Genomic DNA, 21,239 nt, shown 5'->3' with positions numbered 1-21,239 from the left:
GGCTGCAAACTGCTGATTGACAACGTTTCAATGGTCGACGTGAAGGAACTCTTGGTGGTAAAAATGTTCATGAGGAATGCGTCTTTTAACTGGTATTACAGGTATTCCAATAGGTATTATTCTTCTACAGGGCATCTAAACCTAAACTACGGCTCTGAAATAAAAAAAAAAATTTTTATGATTGATTATTAAATATCTCATTAAAGAATTGTAATACTTTGTGGCAAATAATCGACTAATAAATTAACAAATAAACTTCTTTGGTATACAAATAGATCTTTGTATCTAACTAAACTAAATGAAAAAGTGTAATCTAGATGAGAATGCTTGTATAATAGGGAGGATAACATTTCATATGTAAAAACAGAAGTTGAGTCTGTGTGTTCTGGAAGAAGAGAGGGTTGTTACTGACGTCACGTCTCCAGCAGGGGAGAACTCCCTCATGATTGGCTGACTCCACATGCTTTAGTATTATATAACTATCGCATGATTTAAGAACTCCCATTTTTTTCCAAATTAAGTAGAAGGTTTGTGTTGTAAACTGTGCTGTCGCGTTTGAGTTCCATCCTTGTAGTTGATTTCTTGTGATTCTGAGTCGTAGAAGATAAAGCTTTGTTTATACCCGCCGTAGCGCGAGCCTCCGCAGACGGCGCGCGAGATCCGGGCATGAACGGAGCCGTTTATACTCGTATTATTCGCCGAAACGCCAGAGGGCGTAGAAACAAAAAGGAACCGTGACGAATCAAGAAGACCACGAATGTAACCCAGAGATATGCCCACAGACTGTGGGTGTCACCGGCAAAAGCCATAAATCAACCTCCACAATGCAGAGGAGGGATTGTAGTTATCTGTAAACTAATATCTCATATTCATGCACTACTTTATTGCCTTCATACGAGGCCTGTAAAGCAATAAGTAAAGTATTAAATGCAAATTTAAAGAAACGAAGGTTGAATATGCTTTAAACTATTTGATTTGACTGTAAAATATTTACCGTTTCTAATGCATCTCAAAACGAATGCTAACTAAAATGCAGAATTTCAATTTTTTTTTTTTTTATAAACAAAATACATAAAAGAATTAAACAATCTACCACTCAGTAGCATGTTACAACATGAATAGTAGTAGTCGTATTAGAAGCAGTATATACTGCAGGGGCAGATCTGGGTGCTGCACCATTTGGGGAACTAATCCATTCATCGCTTTTGGCCTAAAAAAACAGATTGGAAACTACTCATTTCATCTCACTCGTGGAACATTCCGTTTCACCCCGAGTGTGTTTTGCAGTTCAAATAATCAAGATTCCGACATAACAACAAGCAAAACTAATCACCTCCATTACTCTGGTCTTTGACATCTAGAGGCAATACTGTACATACCCATATCCAAAGACTTCTCCCCCCAGTCCCCGGACAGCGTTTTGGGTTTGGTGGGCAATAACGGCTCGAAGTCGGACTTTGGTCGCGTGGAAGGCACCTCTCCATTGTGCCTGAAGACAAAGAGGGGAAAACCTTTTCAACATGAAATTACCGTACATTCATGTAAAAATTGCTGCTCACATCAACACACAAGAGACAAGACTAATAATGGTGCACACGAGCAGATGCTGGACTGATGGCTAGTTAGACATGGATAATGGACTCACTTGAGGTTCGGCGAGGGAGCGAGAGGCTTGTCCGGCCTCTTCGGGAGGAAGCCTCCGGGCCTGCCTTTCCCGGGAGGGGGGACTGGCTTCTTGGGTGGGACCACTGGCGCCGCGGGCTTGGATGGTTTGTGATCCAGCGTGGGCCTGTCAACTGAAAGCAGAGAAAAGAAGAGGTGAGAAGAGAGTTGGAAAAAGATGTTGATGAAACTGTGAATGATAAAAGAGAAACAAAGAGGCAGAGAGGAGAAATTGTACACATCACTGAAAATATCATTATGGAACATTGAAACTGACTAAATTTCAGCTTCCCGCAATCAACTCGACAATGACTCACAGGAAACCAAGGCAAATCCTTTCGAAGTCTGAGTTTCAAAAAGTAAATTTGTTTACGACAAGAACAAATTGATGTTCGACAAGCTTATCTGCTGATAGAAGTTTGTCCTCAGCTGAACGAATCAGGCAGCACTGGTTCGTTGTTTTGAGTGAGATGACTAGTGCAGTGGCCGCTCAGAATGTGTGCCCCTTCTTGTCTTCGGGGGAAGTGAAAAAGAGTTTGATTGTAATCAGGCTGCAACCTCTGGTTCTGTGGAGTGAAGCCGATGCAGAAGTGTATTAAAACCTGCGTTCTCTCTACTGTCCACCAGGGGGCGACTCCTCTGGTTGTATAGAAGTCTATGAGAAAATGACTCTACTTCTCTCTTGATTTATTACCTCAGTAAACATTGTAAACATGAGTTTATGGTCTCAATCTCTAGTTTCAAGTCTTCTTCAATACAGCATGATGTTCATTTAGTAAATGATGGTCCATTTAGAGTCAAACAGACCATAAAGAAGGGGATGCTTTAGGGCGGGCTGAATGTGATTGACAGGTCGCTGCTGCTACCAGAGTTGTATACGGCGTCTCTACGTCACTCCTCCGCATTCCAAAGATGGTAACTTCCGTTCATCGGATGCAAACAAGCCAAGATGGCAACGGCCGTATTCCAAGATGGTGACGGGAAATCGCCGAACTCGTGGCTTTAAAATGGGCTACGTCAAGATGACGACGTCCACTTCTTATATACAGTCTATGGCTACTGCCACGTGCTCGTGGGACTGCATTAGTGCAAGCGGAGCAGGAATTCTCCATTTTGAGCAAACTTTTCTGCTCATGGATACTGTTCTGTGTGCTCCAATCACGTTTTGAGACTAATTGGACGCCATACCATCCCACCAGTTTTTTTTTAAAAAGACCAAAAAGGAAACGGAAGAAAGAAACGTGAACTAGCTCATTTTTTAGCTCTTGTGAAGTGTGACTGAGTGATGACTCCGTTTAAGTATTACTGTGGAGCTTATGGAGCCCCAGCAACAGCCGTCAAACACACTGGAAGTATTTGAAGAAATCTATATTACTGCTGTATGACGGTCAAACAATTGTTTTCTTTTTTCTATTGTTACACAAGGTAGAAATAGCCCTGCAATCACCGTTTGACTGAATTGATTTATCACTTGAGCATGTGATTGGCTTACTGAGAGGGAAATTGGTTTGCCTCGACTAAAACAAACAAAAGAATACTGCAAATGACAATGTCAATATGTGTACCGGTGTCACATCAGAAATCTGAAAAACTGTCACTTTATCAATCCAATGAACATCTAACACATCTGTTCAGCTTATATTCCGGAAAAAAAAAAAAGTTAGCAGTGTTGATGTTGATGTAGCTCATAGTGAATGATTGTCACATCACATCTACAACGTCTTTATGCTCGAAATACTCCATGATCTAATTTGTATCTGAAAGTGGGGCCTACCATGTACTTGTTTAGTGAGGGGAAAAAAACGTGGATGAAATTAGTGACATCGCCGAGGGTGCAAGTTGAAAATGACATAAATGAAATTGCGGGTAATGAGCTTCACAAGCTGAGGACTGACAGCTAAAGGGTTGATTTGGTCAGTAACAACCTCACAGTATTTGCCTTCATATTGTCTTATTAAATTATTTTATAATAAATAATATATTTCTCCAGGAACACATTTTTAAATAAATGTGTATGCCATTGCTGTCTAAAATCTACATTTACTATACCGACCACTATTTCATAACTATATATTAATAAATCATTATTATTTTACTATTAATAATCAGTTTTAATGATTTTAGAAAGCTCCACATAACCAAACTGAATTCTAAATATACAATTAAATCACATCTGAAATGGTGGTGAGGTGAAAAAGATGCGACACTGACACAGTAGTATAAGCAAATTCTTGCAGACCTATTTACACACACACACACACACACACACACACACACACACACACACACACACACACACACACACACACACACACACACACACACACACACACACACACACACACACACACACAGCTCATTTCCTGTGCAATCCGAAGTAAGATAGAAAAGAATGACTTGACAGAGCTCGCCTCGACATGTGATGCGATTAGATAACTCAAACTTTATGCGGGTTTTTAACAAACCTTTGAATTTAATATATTGGAAATGTCACATTAACATGTCATCCTTTTTATTCAATTTTTCCAATTTGGTAGATTAAAAGAAAATCTAATCAAAAAATGTAAGAAGACAGAGAAAACATGGAAAAGGACGGATGGCAAAAGACAAATAACCAATTACAAGGAACAATTTTGCTTGAGGCTTTTCAAAGGAGCATTACTAGAGTCACACACAAAACTAAAGAGATGCCTTTCAGGCGACGAGGAAGAGCGCTAAATGCTACGGTGTCTAGAGTTAAGAGACTATTCTCACACTATGTATACGTGGAGGAAGAGCAGCATGAGTAACAGAAGAGCAAGGATGAAACTCGGAGAGCAAATGTAGGAAAAATGAATACACTGAAAAAAAGAAAGAAGGAAGGAGTGCTGAAAGAAGGACGAAATGAATAGACAGTGGTGGAAAGTTACATTTACTCAAGCTTTGTACTTGTAGTGACCCCGTTGCTTCCCAAAAAAAAAAAAGGTCACCACGGTTGCTGAAACTGTTTGTTTAGACGCGTGCCCAAGAACGAATTCCACTCCCAATATAAACGATTTATTTCTCCTTTACATAAACCAAAATGATAACACTTATATTCCTTCAATATGGAACGGTCGATGTCGCACGGTCAAAAACTGTTTGCTCCCTGCCAAATCAGCAACACCTGTCTGCAATGACCCGACTGATTATGTACCTGTGCCCCAATTCCCACCAGCACTACGCCCCCATGTGGTGGGAGGTAGTACAAAACAAAAACAACAAAAAGGCTCTTACAGTACTTAAGTACAATTTTGAGGTACTTGAACTTCACTTGATTACTTGTTTATGCTTCTTTATACTCCAGGAGATATGATTACTTTTCAGATTAAGATGTTTCCATTAAAATCATATGATAATCTTAATACAATACAATGGTAAAAAAGGGTCTTGCGTCATTTTACGTGACATCCAACAATCGAGCAGAACTGTTTTCTTCTTTCCTCTCCCATTATTAATCTGACGACCCTTTGGAAGGCCTGATTCCTAGACTGGACTAAATGGACGAATTGTATTCAAAACATAGACTGTATACAAGAAGTGGACTTTGTAACAATGACATCAACCATCAGATTATGAACTATGAGTTTGAAGCCTCGAGTTTGGCACTTTGACCGTCGCCATCTTGGTTTTTGACTGTCGCCAACTTAGTTTATGGCCGTCGCCATGTTATTGTTTTTTCAACCGGAAGTGACACAAGAGGGCGGAGCTATGTACAACCAAACGCTGAATAAGACATTTGTAGGCAACCCAAATGTTATAGTCAACTTTCATGAACTAAAAACACTGTGAATGGATTACAGTTCTAAGACGAAAACATGGACAACTCCAAGACCGGACAACGCTGTGGTAGCGACCTGTCAATCACAAGGTAGCCCTGCCCTAAAGCATCCCCTGCTTTATGGTCTGTTTGACTCTAAATGTACCATCATTTACTAAATGAACATCATGCTGAATTGAAGAAGACTTGAAACTAGAGATTGAGACCATAAACTCATGTTTACAATGTTTACTGAGGAAATACATCAAGAGAGAAGTAGTCATTTTCTCATAGACTTCTATACAACCAGACTTATTTTTTTGTTACCCTAACCCTTATGATGCATCTTCAACCACCGAGTAAGAAGTCACAAAGGGAAGAAGGCACGGTTGAATTAAAAGGAAACAGAATGGCTCCTGGTTACATCAGGTCAATAGTGGTGACACGGACCACAGCGCATGAGGAATAGTGTTCCACGCTTTACAAAAAGAGGTCAAAGCTTCGAACAAGTGATGCAAAGGTGAGAACGACGTTGAGCAAAGCAGAGGATAGAAACAGCTGAGGAGGGTGAAGAAGTAAAGATGGACAGTCCTACCTCTGTCCTCTGGTCTGATGGGATGAGGCTTCTTGTCGGCGCTGGGAACCTCCGGCCTGAGAGCTGAAAAACGAAACATGGTCCACAATCAGTCCGAACACGACTTGATTCAAGACTCCCCAGACAATGAGGAGGAACACACACTTTCTCACACACACACACACACCCCCCCCATCTGGCCCACACTGTACTGTGCATGTATAGCTTCATGCACTCGCATGTGGTTTTTCTGTGCACAGACACAGATTTCTCAGAGAGACACACACCAAACTGTAACACAGTGTAGTGGTGTAGAGGTTGTGAATGCAAACGCTCCGCAAATACTTCCTGTGCAGACAGGAAAACGATGATGCAAGCGTGTATTTTGCAAACTGCAGATCTTGGTGCCGATATGAAGCGCTTGCTGCTTTAAGGCGAGACACTAAAGGAAAAAACATTGATTTTTTCATGCGCTGGTCGACTTTGGCCGATTTTGCGTCCATAACATTTCTTCTTTCAGACAAGTGGGGAGAAAAATACATTTGACTACATTTGTCTTTTTGCGTCGGTAGATTTCCCCTAAATTAACCACAAGTTACCAATAGAAGATGCCTCATTTGCATGTATAAATGTAAAATTTCAGAGAAACAAAACATAATGGTCTTACTCTAAGTAATCAACTGGGGAGGTTTTCTAGTGATAGATTAGTTATTCTTTTACCCTGTTCACCAGTACTGTCTTCAAATCGTATGTACATTTACAGATGTCCACTTCAGCAGCGCTCACGTTCACCAAACCTTCTGCTTTCATTTCCATCTGGATTCTACAGATGTTTACAGAGTTCATTGTTCATTTATCATTCATATCCTGATTTGTAGAACTTGTTTGTGTTTTTATTATGGCTGTTGACAATATTTTCCAATTTATGTAGTGATAAAAATATATCCTCAGTAAAAACCTTTGGCTCTATATGTACACAAAATGAAGGATTTTCAACCTGGCTTCATCTAATGTTCAGATTTATCTTCTGGAAATGTGTACATATTTGCATATATCGCCTTAATGTAAGTAAACAACAGTGGAACTTTCATGGTTATATATCTATTAGTTCACATGTTTACTCTATTCACAGGTGGTGTCTCCCTACCATTCAAACTATGCTGCCGTCTGCTTCCATGTTCGATGAAAGAAGAACTGCAAAACGCTTTAAGTGAAAGCACCACGTAGATCTGGAACAAGGGGTTTTCTTTGAAACGTTCCATGCATTGAGTTGAACTACAACTCTACATGTAACGCTTGGTCCTCTCTCATGTGGTAACCACGTGCCAGGAGATAGGAAAAAGAAAAGCCCTCATCGACCTCTGCATGTACGTTCTCCATTCTCCTGGTGAACCGCACTTAAGTAATGGGATTACTGGCCGTTTTCAGCCCTGATCGGATTTTGGAAACATCATGCAAAAGGAAACACAATTTGCTCTCATCGGGTAAAGTCAGAGGTTCTCTGCCTCTTTTCTTTTTTTGTTTCATGCACCGTTTCTATACTGACACTGGCCTTGGGGGGATTGGACATCTGGATACCATAACAACCCATTTAACACTTCAACACTCCCCTACCTGCTCTGCAGAACACACTCAAGGACACAGCACGTGCTGAGCTGACGTGAGTTGCATTGCATGCTGTCTGTCTTACAACTAAGCACATAGAGTGAGAGAGAGAAGAAGAATTCTGGTGATGCGTTTTCTAAGTCTGATCTACATGTTTAGTTTTCTCTCCTGGGTTCATGAACAGGTGAACATTTTTTTATGTTACTTTTTCCATCTGTCACACAGGTGGGACATGTTGTTGTTGTTGTTGTTGTAATACTCACAAAACACTACTCCATGTTCTAATTAGCACTAAACACTTCTTCCAGGTGAGTTCTACATTTCTCCGTGGACTCTTTGGTTAAAAATGTATTTAAATTGGCTCTAAACTGCCATTAGGGAAAACATGAATGCTGTAATGGTGCACTTCAGCCTCTTGTGGCTGATATGAGAATTACAACAACACACACATTTTATTCTTTATAATAATAATTGAAATCTGACTGTGTACTTTGACTTAGCCTTGTGGTTTGATCCTGCTGTGGCTCTGCACACTCAGTGTAAAAAGGTGATTCAGTATCCAGTGGGCTTTTGTTGGAGAACCAGCGTGTTCCACAGCACTAATCACGTCTCACCATTTGCTCACACTCCCCACTGAGCTGGGGGCGTTTAATGAGGCAGACGCTGGTACTTACCTATGCTTTTTGATGGTGGAGGTGGCTTCTTCGGCTTCTGACAGGAAGAGAGGGTGAGAAAATAAAAATTGGTCAGAGCGACTCACGTTTGTTCTCTCAATTGCAGAAATCAAAAGCCAGAGGGAGGGAGAAAAGGACCACGGATTAGGGGTTCGGTCTGAACACAGAACATCTAATAATATCCCAGACCCCAGCCTGGAACTTAAGCCTTTAATGGTTGGAAGATTGCAAATTATTTTCGCATCCAGTACAAAGGCTGGGCAACAATGCACTGATGCAACAGAGACCATATCATGTAATACACATGCTGTTGACTTCCACCATGCTTCCCAGCCTGTACATGAAGAAGCTAAAGAACCTGCTTTACCACTGCCTTTCTATTAGAATATTCAATAAGAACAACGTTCGTTTTCCTCGTTTCGATCATTGGTAGAGAGAGATTGCAGACACCATGGCAACAGCAGCTTGAAAGGGAGGCGTGACCGGAGCACATTCTTCCAGAAGGTCAGCTTAATAAGCAACTATTCACTGAGACTGCTCTTGTCAATAGTCCTTGATGGACATGCACTTCAAAACACAGAGTGTATAATTATTTCTGTGGTGTTATTAAATCTCAGCGCTGGCCTTCCCGACACGTCACTGCGTGGATTCCTATTGAAGGACGGAGGCCACTTAGTTGTCTGTAATTAACACATCTGAGCGTAACGACATGTGGAGATCCCCAAAGCTCCGTTCTCTTCTGTTCTACCGCTACACGCTCACCGCTAGCTCAGATTATCGGACGACTACATATCTTGCCGTGATTATGCAGCAGACGTGCACATTCAGACGACTATAGAACCGGGTGACCGCGGCCCCGTACAGCGAGTGCCTTCAAACGTTAAAAGGCTACAAACTGAGCCGGAGCTCTTGATGTCGTCATGGACTCATCCCAAAGCGTACATCTTAAGTGACTTCCGGTATCTGAGTGGGACACTTTCTGTCATCGCTGTTCATGTTTATACAGTGTTTTTATGATTAAATTGTTTAATACGACAGCAAAAGTCCTGCATTCACAATGGTACTGAAGTAAAAATACAAAAGTATTCGCATCAAAATATATTTAACGTACCAAAAGTAAAAGTATACTCTATTTACATAATATATTTACAGTAGGCCTATATCATTGGATAGAACTATTGATGCATTAATGTGTTCATCCCTTCACCACTGGTGGAGCTCATTTTAACTACTGTATATACTTTATAATTGTACACTACTTAACAATACATCATAGGTTATTCATATGTTGTATCAATAATCTGAAAAGAAGCCTAAATACAAACTAATGTCTTCATGTTTCCCATGTATTAGACTAAAAGTATAAAGTTACATCAAATGGAAACACTCAAGTATGGTACAAGTACCTCAAAGTGTACTTCAGTACAGTACTTGAATAAGTGTGCTTAGTTATATTCCACCAGACAGAAAAACAGCAAGTTCTCCATAGATCCCGCCTCTTAATATGGCTCTCAAAGTGCACCAGACTGATGCATCTAACTCCATTAGGGGGGAAGATGCCCCCTACACCCCCTCAGAGGGTCCGAGGGCCGCCCACTATAGTCTCACAAAACCCTGTGTGATAACCTGAGCTCACAGATGTGGACTTGAAAGAATAATTGTCAGTCAAGCATTGAGTTTGTCATGGTGATGGATTCATTACTCTATTGGCTGATTATATAATCAGGGCATTTCACCAGGAGTGGGCGATGCTCGTTGTCTCGTGGTCGCTGTGATGGTCGTGATGATTGAATGTAGAGGAAGTAATCTGATCGGTGATCTGCCAGCGTCTGTACTGTACTATGAAACCCGCCCACTGCGTCTTGCTCGATGTGCTGTCTGTGGTTTGTGAGGTAGTGAGCGGTAGGACTATGTTGTAAAACAGGTTATGAGCCCAGCCTTGCTTTGCCCTCAGACGTGGTGCTCTTCACACAAGAGAAATATGTTTTATATAGAGAGAGATTGGTCACTGAGTCACAGTTCAGTGCAGTGTATCCTTCACGGGGTTATAAGGACACTTGTTTCATCTCTGTGTTGAGCATCTTTGTGTAAGACAGAGAGACACACATGGGAGTCTGGTGGCTCTGAAGAGAAGGGTCTGTACCTCCATCCGCTATAGGTTATACCACTTCAAAAAGTCTCAACCGTCCCTTCAAAGAGGAACCCATCGTGTTTCACGGCACTCACATCACCGGCGGCTTACCTCTTCTGACTCCTGCTTGGGAGATGATCTCACCGAGCCTCTCGACGCGGGCGTCTGAAACACGGACAGAAGGACGACAGGATCAAATAAAGTAATGACGGCTGTGGAAATCACGGCCTCGCTGCAGCTGCTTTTCAAAAGCCGGTTCACTGATCGTCACAGATTCCCGGAAGAAGACGTGTGAGCAATAAGCCGAAATGCATCCGGCTGATTATCCGTCGGCCTCGTTACCCGATAGTGGGAAAGCTCTTTGTCAGAATTCAATGTGTGACGTGGAAAACATAAGCTGTGCTTTACTGCTCCATAATATCAATTAGATGACGTAAGGTCATGGACCGCCATGCGTCAAGATTTGAGATTAACATGAGCAGGGTGAGGAATAGTTTTTTGGTTTTTGAATGCGTCTCAGTGTCATTGGTATCTGCTGAGGTATCTGGGTGGAAGGGCGTTAAGATGGAACATTTCCAGGCTCTAAACATATTCCATGGGAAGCTTTATGGAGCTTTTTAAAAGGTAACTTTAGTCTTTTTTTAACCTGTTCTCCCATGTTTTTATGGCTAACTGACTAATCAGGGCAATGGAGGAACGCAGTAGATGGAGTAGCCTCTAAACGGGCTGCGATGTAATCACATACAGGCACGCTGCTCATTAAAGGCCACTAACAGTGCTTCTACCACTGACGAGCTCGGGTTGTTGAGGGGGGACGAAGAAAACAAGCAAAACTAAACTGCCGGAAACGGCGTTCTCCCTCAATACTGGACATTAAAAACTGCTGTCCCCAGTAGTCTCTTTGACACTAAAACATGAGAAATACACACAGTACTCATTATCATTATTATAAAAAGTAGTAATAGGCCTTTCAAGGGTTAAGTTCTGAAAACAAATGAATGTTTGGAAGTTATTATCAGGACTGTTGATGCTTCAAAGATTGAACTCTGTGAAAAGTGAAGACATGATTTTCATTTGTTTTTGTTTTCATGCAGACTAGATTTTGTCCTGAAACGACTTCAGTCTTTTCTTTAGACGAGGCTCTTAAACTGATCTCACCTCTTTCTCTGCTTCAGACACCGCGACTACAAAGTTGTCTGGGAAGACGCCGTCTCTGCCCCCGATCTCCCCTCGCCACCAGCCGGGCTCTCCTGTGTCCTGTAGCAGATCCCCCCCCCAAAAAAAGTCACATTCTCTCCAATGGGCCTGCTATTTATTTACATTGCAGCAAGAGGCAGATTCTAAAGAAAATAAATGAAACTTCCCAAACTACCATCCAAAAGTTAAAGTCAGTCTAGAAAGGTAGAAGAAAAAAAAGAGCACTTCTCATCTGTCTCCACTAGATGGTGGTAGCGTTCTACTACAGTCTGAGTGGGGCACCTGAAGGAGTCCCCGTTCCATCTCACAACCTCTGAGTCAGAGTCATCACACCTCAACATGATGTCACAGGCAGCTGAGCCAGCCAACTGTCTGTGGCCCAATCCCAAGCCTCTTAATTGTCATTTCCTCGAGCGAGGAGGGATCTCCGAGGAGCCATGAGCGAGGGTGTTTGAGAGCAGCCTTCCAGGAAGTGTTTCAGCGACCGACACGCCCCCTCGTTGTTCATAAGTTATGGGATTGGATGCTGCAGCTGCTGGTGATTCTCAACATCTCTGGAGTTTCACACCAGAGTGAAGACGGATCAGATTAAACTCTAGTTTATATTTGATTAGTTTTCTGATTCACCGTCTGGTTTAAATAGATGTTCATTGTAGTCTGAACAACAAAAGGACCACAAACAACTTTCTTCATTTATTAGAAAGATTTGTCTTTTCATGATCTGATATTTCCCTCAATGACTTTTATTATGAAACAATTAAAGTCAGAGAGAGCTTTTTACATCATTTATCATCATTTTATTCAGTCACGTGAGTCCTGAGTATTTGATGAGTTTTATCATTTAAGTTTAACCTGAAACATGGAGCCTAATCAAATAATTCCAGTATTTAAGAGAAACCATAATCACATTCTGTTTTTTAAATAACGACTTCAGAATTTAAAGACGCAATTAATTCATAAATAAGACAAACGCATCCCGCCGGTAGAAATCGGTCCTGCACTTATAAACAGGACACAGAACACAGTATAAATACTACAGACTGTGTATAAATACTCAATGCCGTTTGTTAAAGAGGTAAAAGGCTACAGAGAGAAAACACCTCTACTCTCACGTGACGCTTCGGAGAATAAGAACGTCTCATTTCTCTTAAAACAGATTTCCTCGTTTCCTCTCTCCTCGCATGGTTTCCTTGCATCCTAGTCCCTCCTACCGGGGATGCATGGAGAGACGCAAGGAAAAGATGCAAGTGAGGGAAACGGGAATGCAATTCAGAGACCTGGGGTGTACCCTGTGTATCTCTATGTGCTGGCTGGTTGCCATGTAATCAGTCGCTCTATACGGCGCCAGTCCTCTGGATCAAATCCGTCAACTTCACAACACAGAGGTGCTACTGGTGCTACTGGTGCTACTGGTGCTACTGGTGCTACTGGTGCTACTGGTGCTACTGGTGCTACTGGTGCTACTGGCAATCATTCATTTCAGACGACACGCAAATATGAAATAATTAGAGTGACCAAATAAAAGAAAAAAAGATGACTTATAAATGCCTCAACAAACATTTCAGTTTGTATTCACGACTTTAGACGGTGTTTTGTTTTAGAATAATACTTATGATCAGCGTGTATATACATGTTCATTCATCAAATCTCTCCCATTTAACTCATTGGTGGCCAAACTACGGCCCTCGGGCCAACTGCTGGCCGTTTGTCTAAATGGCCTGAGGGGGATTTGGGTTTTGGCTCGAGCATATTTCCAGTAAATTGCACTGTATGAGCATTGGACATTTAGCTTGAACTCCAGATGTCGCTGCCTACTTGACCAACACTGGTAACTAGTCGATGAAAACATTCACCCCAGTTCATTGGGTCGGCACGGTGCAAACACAAAGTTGGCAAATAGCAAAGGTTTGCTGACAAATTTGGAAAACGTTGTGAAAATGTTTCCCCCACAGAAACCAAGCGGTGAAGTGTTCCTTTGGTGAACACGTACCTTGCTCAGGACGCGGATGATATCGCCCTCCTTGATGGTCAGCTCGTCCTCATTTGTCGCCTCAAAGGTAAAAGTCACCTTACAGTACTCTTTTGCTGAGGAAACAGATACAACGAGGGTCTGAACAAGGATTCAAGGAAAGCAACCGGAGCGCATTAGATGAACACAAACACACATGGTTTACATCAATAATAAGGGTTTCATCATATCCAAACGACACAGTCGAGCTTTTAACTAATGACAGACGCTAGAAATGCTAACAGAGCTAGCACGCCCACTTTAGAAGTAAACAGGATGAACAGAACCACACACACACACACACACACACACACACACACACACACACACACACACACACACACAATACAGGTTTCCACACGTCAAAGTGTCCTCTGCAGTACTTTTGCGGTGCTTTACCTTTGGATTTGCCGTCTCCGTCCGCTCTCTGCGAGTCTGTCATGTTGGGATGGGCGGGCTTTGCAGCGGATGGTAATGATGGGATTGGCTAAAATGGAGCAAACCATACAGATGGAAATGATTTAGCGCACATGAGTGGATGTGTGGCGGAGTCCCCCGTCTGTGAGACGGGTTCCTGTCTGCACCCAATGAGCGGAGTCACGTGTGCTCCGTGAGTGTGGAGTGTGTGTGTGTGTGTGTGTGTGTGTGTGTGAGAAAGATGCTGTTAATTTTGGGGGGGGGTTGAAGGGCAGTTAAAGGGGCGGGTCCAGCAGCATCCTTTTCAGAGGTTTTCAGATAAAAACTCATGTGATGTAAGTTACCAAAGTGAGCTGATCAATAAGGTTATGAATAATGTGAATGCAAGCACAAGGTGAGTCAGCGTTGTGTGTATTCTCCCTTCTTCTACAGTGTGCTAAAATTACTGTTTTTGTCAATGGTGGTTTTGAAGAAAGCAACAGAACGGTTTCCGTCCCCCCCGTCGTAGCAGGCTGTCTGACGGCCCGTTTCAACGGGCCACTGGAGGAGTTATCTTTGGGCTCTTCAAAGTCACCAGATCCCGTTAACAAAAGCAGTATTTAACACGGCAGAACACGAGATCTGCTGCTCTACCGCGGCCTCGGTCCGTCCGTTTGTTTCTGTTATCGTGTGACTAGCGACAAACTAGCGTAGCGTCCACAGCAGCACTCTACTGAGCTTCCTCGCTGGTACTCCTAAGTGCTTCTCCTGGCTAAGGAGCGCGCCACCGTCATCTAAGTTACTGTACGCAATAGAGTGGTGATGGGATTGAGGATTTTTAATGGGCCACCAGGAAGTTAGCATCAACAAAAGACGATGGGATTTTACCACTGAAAGTGTGAACGCAACTGGACGAAGTAAACAAAACTCCACCAGAGTCACATGACCTCACGTCACCTCCACTAAGCTAAAGGAGGACCAGTGTTCTAGAGGAGACGTCTAGTCGTCTCATTGAGACACTTGTTAGCTACCGCCTAGCGCAAAAGCTTCAAAACTCAACGGAAGGCTTTTTACTGAATCCTTTTAGGTCGTAGAACAAAGCGATGAAATCTCTTAAGCTTGTGGTAACATCTCCAGGTTTAAGGACTTGTTCATGCGGTAACCTATACACTGAATACAAGGATGTATATAAACTGTGTATGTAGCAGCGTCATCATGCGTAAACCTACGTCAGGCCACTTGGAACAACGTTTTGTAGAAACGCTTGGGGGAAATATAGCATTTTGACGCAAAAACGTACCTACTGCGACCAAACTGTTGTGTTGAAGGCATAAAGAACAGCATTGGGAAGCTACAGAATCATGTAAAAACAGAAAACATAAAGAAATAATGGACCCACCCTTTTAGGATTGTAGATTATATGGAAAGAAAGAAGAATTACTCAAAGACAGTAAACTGTGGAACACCTTTTCTGCTTCACAGGGAGGTAAAGTCTGATGTTACAGCTTGTAAGTGATGATTATTCAGTCACAGCATAAATAAAAAAGACTAAATGGAAATAAAAAACCCAAAAATAAAAAGTACTATCATGCTGTGGTGACTAACAGAAATGAAAGCATAATATCAACCTGCTAAACGTAACCAGGCAGGTCTACAACAGAACAGTTCGGATTAACTGAAAATCATCCCAAAAGAGAAGAAACGTCCCGAGCAGGATGCTTCATGTCCTCCATACTGCTGCAGAGAGCAGCGAGAGGATTGGTCGAGGCCAAGCGGAGAGATCTTTGGCCGCGAGGAGGAAGAGCGTGAGAGCATGCGACATGTGAGGAGTGGAGGAGAGCGAGGGAAGCCGTGTTAGTGGTGAAAGGGAGTAGGAGGGCTGTCGTGAAGAGGAGAGACAAGGAGAAGAAGGGAAGAGTTTCAGAACGCAGTCACGTGCTGAAGTAAGCAGTGAACCCACGCCATCATTGGCCACATCAGTACGTTAAAGGCATAGTCGGACGTTTGGGAGTGTGGTTGGATGAGGTTCTTCTCCACAGTCAGTGTAGTACTGCAGTAGATGGAGTTTGGACAAAACCAGACAGGAGTACCAGCACAGCAGTAAAGCAATGTACTGCTGTGGACGTCCTGTAGACACCTAAAACAAATCGATATCACTTTAAGTGTACGCTATATTTAGAAACTGAAGTCCTCGTATCCATCTGTGTGATCCTCATAGCCACCAGACTCCATTGGAAAAAAAGAAAAGTCATTTTAACAGGAAGAACACGGGGGTTGCTTGTCTGCCGCCGCCTCCATCTGTTAAGCTGAGTTGACGCTCGCCGTGGTGAGAGGCGCGCGCCAGAAAACCACGGAATCCCGGCGGTGCTTCGTCGTGCCCCGCTGAATTTCTGTGACTGTCACAAATAGTTGACTGATAAAAGCACCGTTTACACGTCGAGGGATTATACAAAGAAGGACTAGTCGCTGTTAAATGCTTTGAAACGAGTCTATATTTTGCAGCCAGCTCCTGATGGAGGCAGCGGTGGAACAGCCACTCCCGTGCTGTGCGAGGTAAAGAGACTGTTGTTTTCCCAATGGAGCCTGGAGGCTTGGGCGAGATCATATATAACTGCTTCAGTTGCCTGTAGGAACACGTCGGCTTTATAGCTGTCTGACAGCAAGGTGATCCGGTGCAAATATTCTGAATGTGGCGTCAACTTTAACTGATAATAGTTTCTCCAAACTCCCTCCACAGACTATGGAGAAGCACCTCTTCCAAACCATCCCTTTCATATCAACATGCCATTGAGCCCATTGATTCCATAGGTATGGTTTATTAAGCTCAAAATAGGAAATAAACGAATAAACAACAGAAAAAATAATAATTGGGTTTTCTTTCCATTTAAAAAAGTAGACTTCCTGTTTCCACACTGGCTAAATGGATCTTAAACTGTGCGTCAGTGTGATATTTCCTGCTTGAATTTACGGTCAATGAACGTGCCGATGACAGCGAAACCAGTGTATTCACAGAAAACAGAAGCTTCTGGTGAATCTGGGACTGTTCCTCCAGTGCAGGCAGTAAACAGCAGAAAGGCACATCTTCCTCCACAGAGAATAGACATGAGTCGTATAGATAGTTAAGAGATAGAAGTGAGACTCACACATGTGTACATAGCCTAAGTAACTGTCAGGACTGAAACATTTTGGTGGATGTTATTGACATAGACCACAGATGGAAATGAGCCCAGCCGCAGCTCATCTAATTTGCATAACTTGCCGCTATATATGATGCGATGCCAGGCTATTTAGAACGGCTACGAGTTGGGAAACTGAAGGACCGCTGGTTGAGTGAGTTGACTAGATTGTTTCTGTGAACAGTAGTGGGTGTGAATCTTTCGGTTTCTCATTCACTGCGGCCTGCATGTGTGTACGATTATGCACTTTTACATTTGAAAAAGTCGTATCGACTGACTTTAACAGGGACACTGGGGAGTAGTGGGATGTACGTGCACATTCGGCTAGAACGACATTTCATAGACTGCACGTTCTCACTTACTCTCTCCTTCTTCTCCTCCGTTTCGTGGCTCGGCAGTCGGGCCCTTAGTTTGACCGACCCTTCTCTGAAAATGTCGCCGAAGCCGACGCCTCGGATCTTCTTGGGCTGAGCGATGACTCCGTTCCCCGAGGCGGGCGGCGGGGACGCGGGGGAGGCGCCGCTTTCTATTCCACTTCCATCTGCGGAGGAGAGACACGGCGGTGGTGAGTTAATCACATCTTACTGCTGCAGTACTCTATGGACCCATTTACAGTTTGGAAACTATGATGGCAACGGAAGCACGGCAAACGCTTGTCTAGTTTGACTAGAGAATAGTAGAATATATCAGCTGTTGAAAACAAGAACTGAACATGTAGGCGTCCTTGTAAAAGCCTTCAATCAGTATCAGATACATATTCATCTGTGTTCAGTATCTACGCCAACCATTAAGTGACGACCAGAGGCTAAGAAGTGTCTGTAGCCGTCGTGACGTCACCCATTGGTTTGTGGACTTGTTGGAGTATCAATTCTGACAACCGAACATGCAACAAGCAGACATCGGGCGATGGTTTTAATTCAGCCCCAACGTTTAAAGCTTGCTGACTCGTCGAGACAGCTTTGGAAAGACTTCTGTTGCCCAAGGCTGTGAAAGGGTCTATAGGACAAGATACATTGTTATTCTTGGAAAATACACATTGTATTCCCCTTTCAGCCACCAGAAGGTGCTAGAACTCTGGTTGTGAGGGAACACAGATTACATTACACCATTCCTAAAATGTATGAATGACAATATTCATTCTTAAAAAACGTTATGTCTGCAGTACACCAACACATAATGGGGAACTTAATGCACAGAGCTGTTGGACCTCCCAGTCACACAACTAGCAGACAAAAGGCTTAAAACGTCTGAACCCTCAGCCAAACGTCTTGTTCAGGCTTGTTTCAGTAACACCTGGGGGGGGGGGGGGGGACTTGAGGCAGACATGAGAGAAAGTAATGGTCTCTGTCCTCTGACGCAGGCGGCTGCCGTCACATGCAAACAGAGCTTGTTATTGTACTGTACCATGAGAGAGGAGTACTGAAGAGCTTGTTATTCTTGTTGGACTCTTATTATTAATTAATTAACACTTTGTTGGCAACGTCCCTCGACTTCTTTCTGCGTCTGTTACCTAGAAGTTTCGGCTGAAGTCGTCAATAAGAGCACTTCTTTGATACATTAAAGGGCGGTTCCATTTAGCCAATGTTCTCGGTCTCTAGACGCTATAACCTGGAACACAAGAGACACCTGATGGGTTTGTTCGAGTGAGCCAAGTTTCAGAGACACGAATAATCCAATAACAGCTAAAGTTGAGTCGAAAAAGAACAAGAAACCCTTTTGTTGAACTGCGGCAAATCCGCCCGCCTTGAGCCCTTCACATGTGTGAGGGGGGGGCGCTTGTTTTCCGTTTTCCCGTCTTACCGGTCTCGTCCGCGACCGCTTCGTTGGCGTCTCCGTCCTCTCCCGTGGCGTCCAGCTCTTTGACGAAGTTGGAGGGAAACAGTCCTGACTTGCCGTTGAAGTTGCCGTTCCACCAGCCCTCCTCCACCTGCGAGGGGAAGAAGATTTAAACAACCTGACATAGTAATGCAATTTGGTTTTTTTCTGTTCTTTAAAATGCAAAAACAACATGGCTGATTTAACCCCGACTAACCCCTCTCGACAGACGAAGGGGAAATCAGGTCGTTAGTGTTTACAGATCCAGTCTTAAACCTCCAGAACTGTTGCCAGACTCATCCAATATGTCATATATGTGTCGACCGAGAACGAGAGACACGAGCCGGAGCAGCCGACTGTGTTTCCAAGCGACTTGTAAGCGTTCTAGCCACGGACGCTACAGCTGACGGATATTAAAACAGTTCTTCGTGTTGGTTGCGTCTCCCCAACTGTGTCTCATCAAGACCTTCTACCTTTTCGGGGCGGGGGGGGTTCTCACTGCAAAGCATCACTACAGCGAGTCGTAGCGCCACATCAGTCCCCGTCTTGTTCACATCGGCTTCCCCATGAGATCACCAGAGAGAGATTACGGGCGTTGTTGTTTTTGGCACAACAATCTTAATGTGTGTGTGTGTGTGTGTGTGTGATGCGCCATTTTTTTCTCAGATCTAGTTCTCAGCTGTGAATATTCCCGTTACGAGCGTGATGAAACCCAGATTTAAAGTTATTAAGAGTTACGATTTGTATTGTCATATACATACACACATACATGAAATTCGACCTCTGCATTTAACCCATCCCTATAGCTTATAGGCAGCAGTGGGCTGCTGAGAAGCGCCCGGGGAGCAGTTAGGGCTTCAGTGTCTTGCTCAGGGACACTTCGACACATGACACGTCCCAGCCAAGGATCGAACCCTCGACCTTGACCCTGTTAACCCAGTGTGCCACACGGCCGCCCCCATTTCACAATCGTTTACAAAACTCTTGTGGCTTTAAGGAAGCTCAACGGTTCCACTGGTGCTGCGAACGCTGCACATGCGGTGCCATAGATATATGAACAACGCGTAGATAATACCGTTTTTATTAAGACACATTTTAATAACAATGCAAAGCAAATAATACATTTAGAAAAAAAACCTGAGAAGTGCATTTGTTTAAGTAAGTAGTATAAGTATAAGTAGTATAAATTGACATGTTAAAGACCAACTTGTACATTGTAATACACATATGCGTTTAATGTTGGTCGCCACTGCGCACACATCTACCTCCTAAAGAGATCTTCTCTCCCGTCTCTTACCTGTTCTGACTTGCCAGCACCACAAACAACCGGTTAACAGTTATTTGTTTTAGTGGTTGTAATATTACACCCAAAGCAACTCAAATTACACACAAAAAAACGGCGCCCCGCTGTCTTGTTTACCCTAAGCACCAAAGAGCAGGTCAGCCATTAAAAAGGGCCCGTGTGGATAATCCAGGAAACGCCTGCTTTACTCAGCCGCTCATGACAGAACTTCAAGTCTATCGCGTTGATTCACGCATTTAAAAAGTACCTCTTCGATGACGTCTACGATGTCTCCGATTTTCAGCTCCAGCTCGTCCTCGTTCTGCGGCTGATAGTCAAACAGGACCTTGCACTGTCTCCTCTTGGGCTCTGTGGAGGGCGGGTCAGAAGACATAAAAAAAAAAAAAAACACACACACACACCAGTTAGTCACCCGACCTGTTGTGAGCTCGTGCCAGTCTGTGTTTTGTCAAATGTGGAGAAGAGCTTGGGTGTGCGCGCATGTGTGTGTGAGCCACGGGCATGTCTGTCTCCTCTAGAATATGAAAGGGGGGGGGACAGCAAGTGAGGTGTAAATCCAGGCAGTGGGAGGCGGCAGGCACACACCCTGCTGAACAAGCAGGGCTGCACACGGGGGAAACCGAGCGAGCGAAGAAGGAACGGCGCTGACGTGAACGTCAAGGGACGTCTGCTGGACGGCATCCAGCAGAACTTCAAGTCCAGACTGAGGACGGCTGGACACAAAGCTGGTCCCCACATTTACAGGACAACTTTGTTCATTTACGTTCCCTGATCGACTGCCATGTGGTTTAATGTGCATGACGAGAGCAGTGAAGACTCACAAACGGTGCAGATGCAGAAGATAGCGTGGGGACTTTTTCTTCGTGAGAAACGGGGAGGTGTAGCCGGCGTACGGTCGGGATAGGCTCAACAATAAGACA

At 43.5% G+C, this 21,239-nt stretch overlaps 1 protein-coding gene across 2 annotated transcripts in view; it reads right to left on the bottom strand.

Annotated features, from left to right (window-relative positions):
- Positions 1 to 21,239, bottom strand: part of cd2ap (CD2-associated protein) — a 53,471-nt gene that overhangs the window by 11,623 nt on the left and 20,609 nt on the right. For both annotated transcript variants that reach the window (XM_079180223.1, XM_079180224.1), the window contains exons 4-14: positions 20,567 to 20,667; positions 19,002 to 19,128; positions 17,564 to 17,742; positions 14,029 to 14,116; positions 13,612 to 13,706; positions 11,583 to 11,681; positions 10,536 to 10,589; positions 8,294 to 8,330; positions 6,036 to 6,098; positions 1,646 to 1,796; positions 1,380 to 1,489 (exon numbers count right to left, since the gene is read on the bottom strand). In XM_079180223.1, coding sequence (XP_079036349.1) covers positions 1,380 to 1,489; positions 1,646 to 1,796; positions 6,036 to 6,098; positions 8,294 to 8,330; positions 10,536 to 10,589; positions 11,583 to 11,681; positions 13,612 to 13,706; positions 14,029 to 14,116; positions 17,564 to 17,742; positions 19,002 to 19,128; positions 20,567 to 20,667 — 1,104 coding nt within the window. The remainder of the gene's footprint in view (positions 1 to 1,379; positions 1,490 to 1,645; positions 1,797 to 6,035; positions 6,099 to 8,293; positions 8,331 to 10,535; positions 10,590 to 11,582; positions 11,682 to 13,611; positions 13,707 to 14,028; positions 14,117 to 17,563; positions 17,743 to 19,001; positions 19,129 to 20,566; positions 20,668 to 21,239) is intronic.

The sequence above is a fragment of the Pholis gunnellus genome, assembly GCF_910591455.1.
Source record: "Pholis gunnellus genome assembly, chromosome: 19".
NCBI classification, from domain to species: domain Eukaryota; kingdom Metazoa; phylum Chordata; class Actinopteri; order Perciformes; family Pholidae; genus Pholis; species Pholis gunnellus.
Note: the sequence above shows the minus strand (reverse complement) of the source record. Positions and strands in the feature narration are given on the sequence as shown.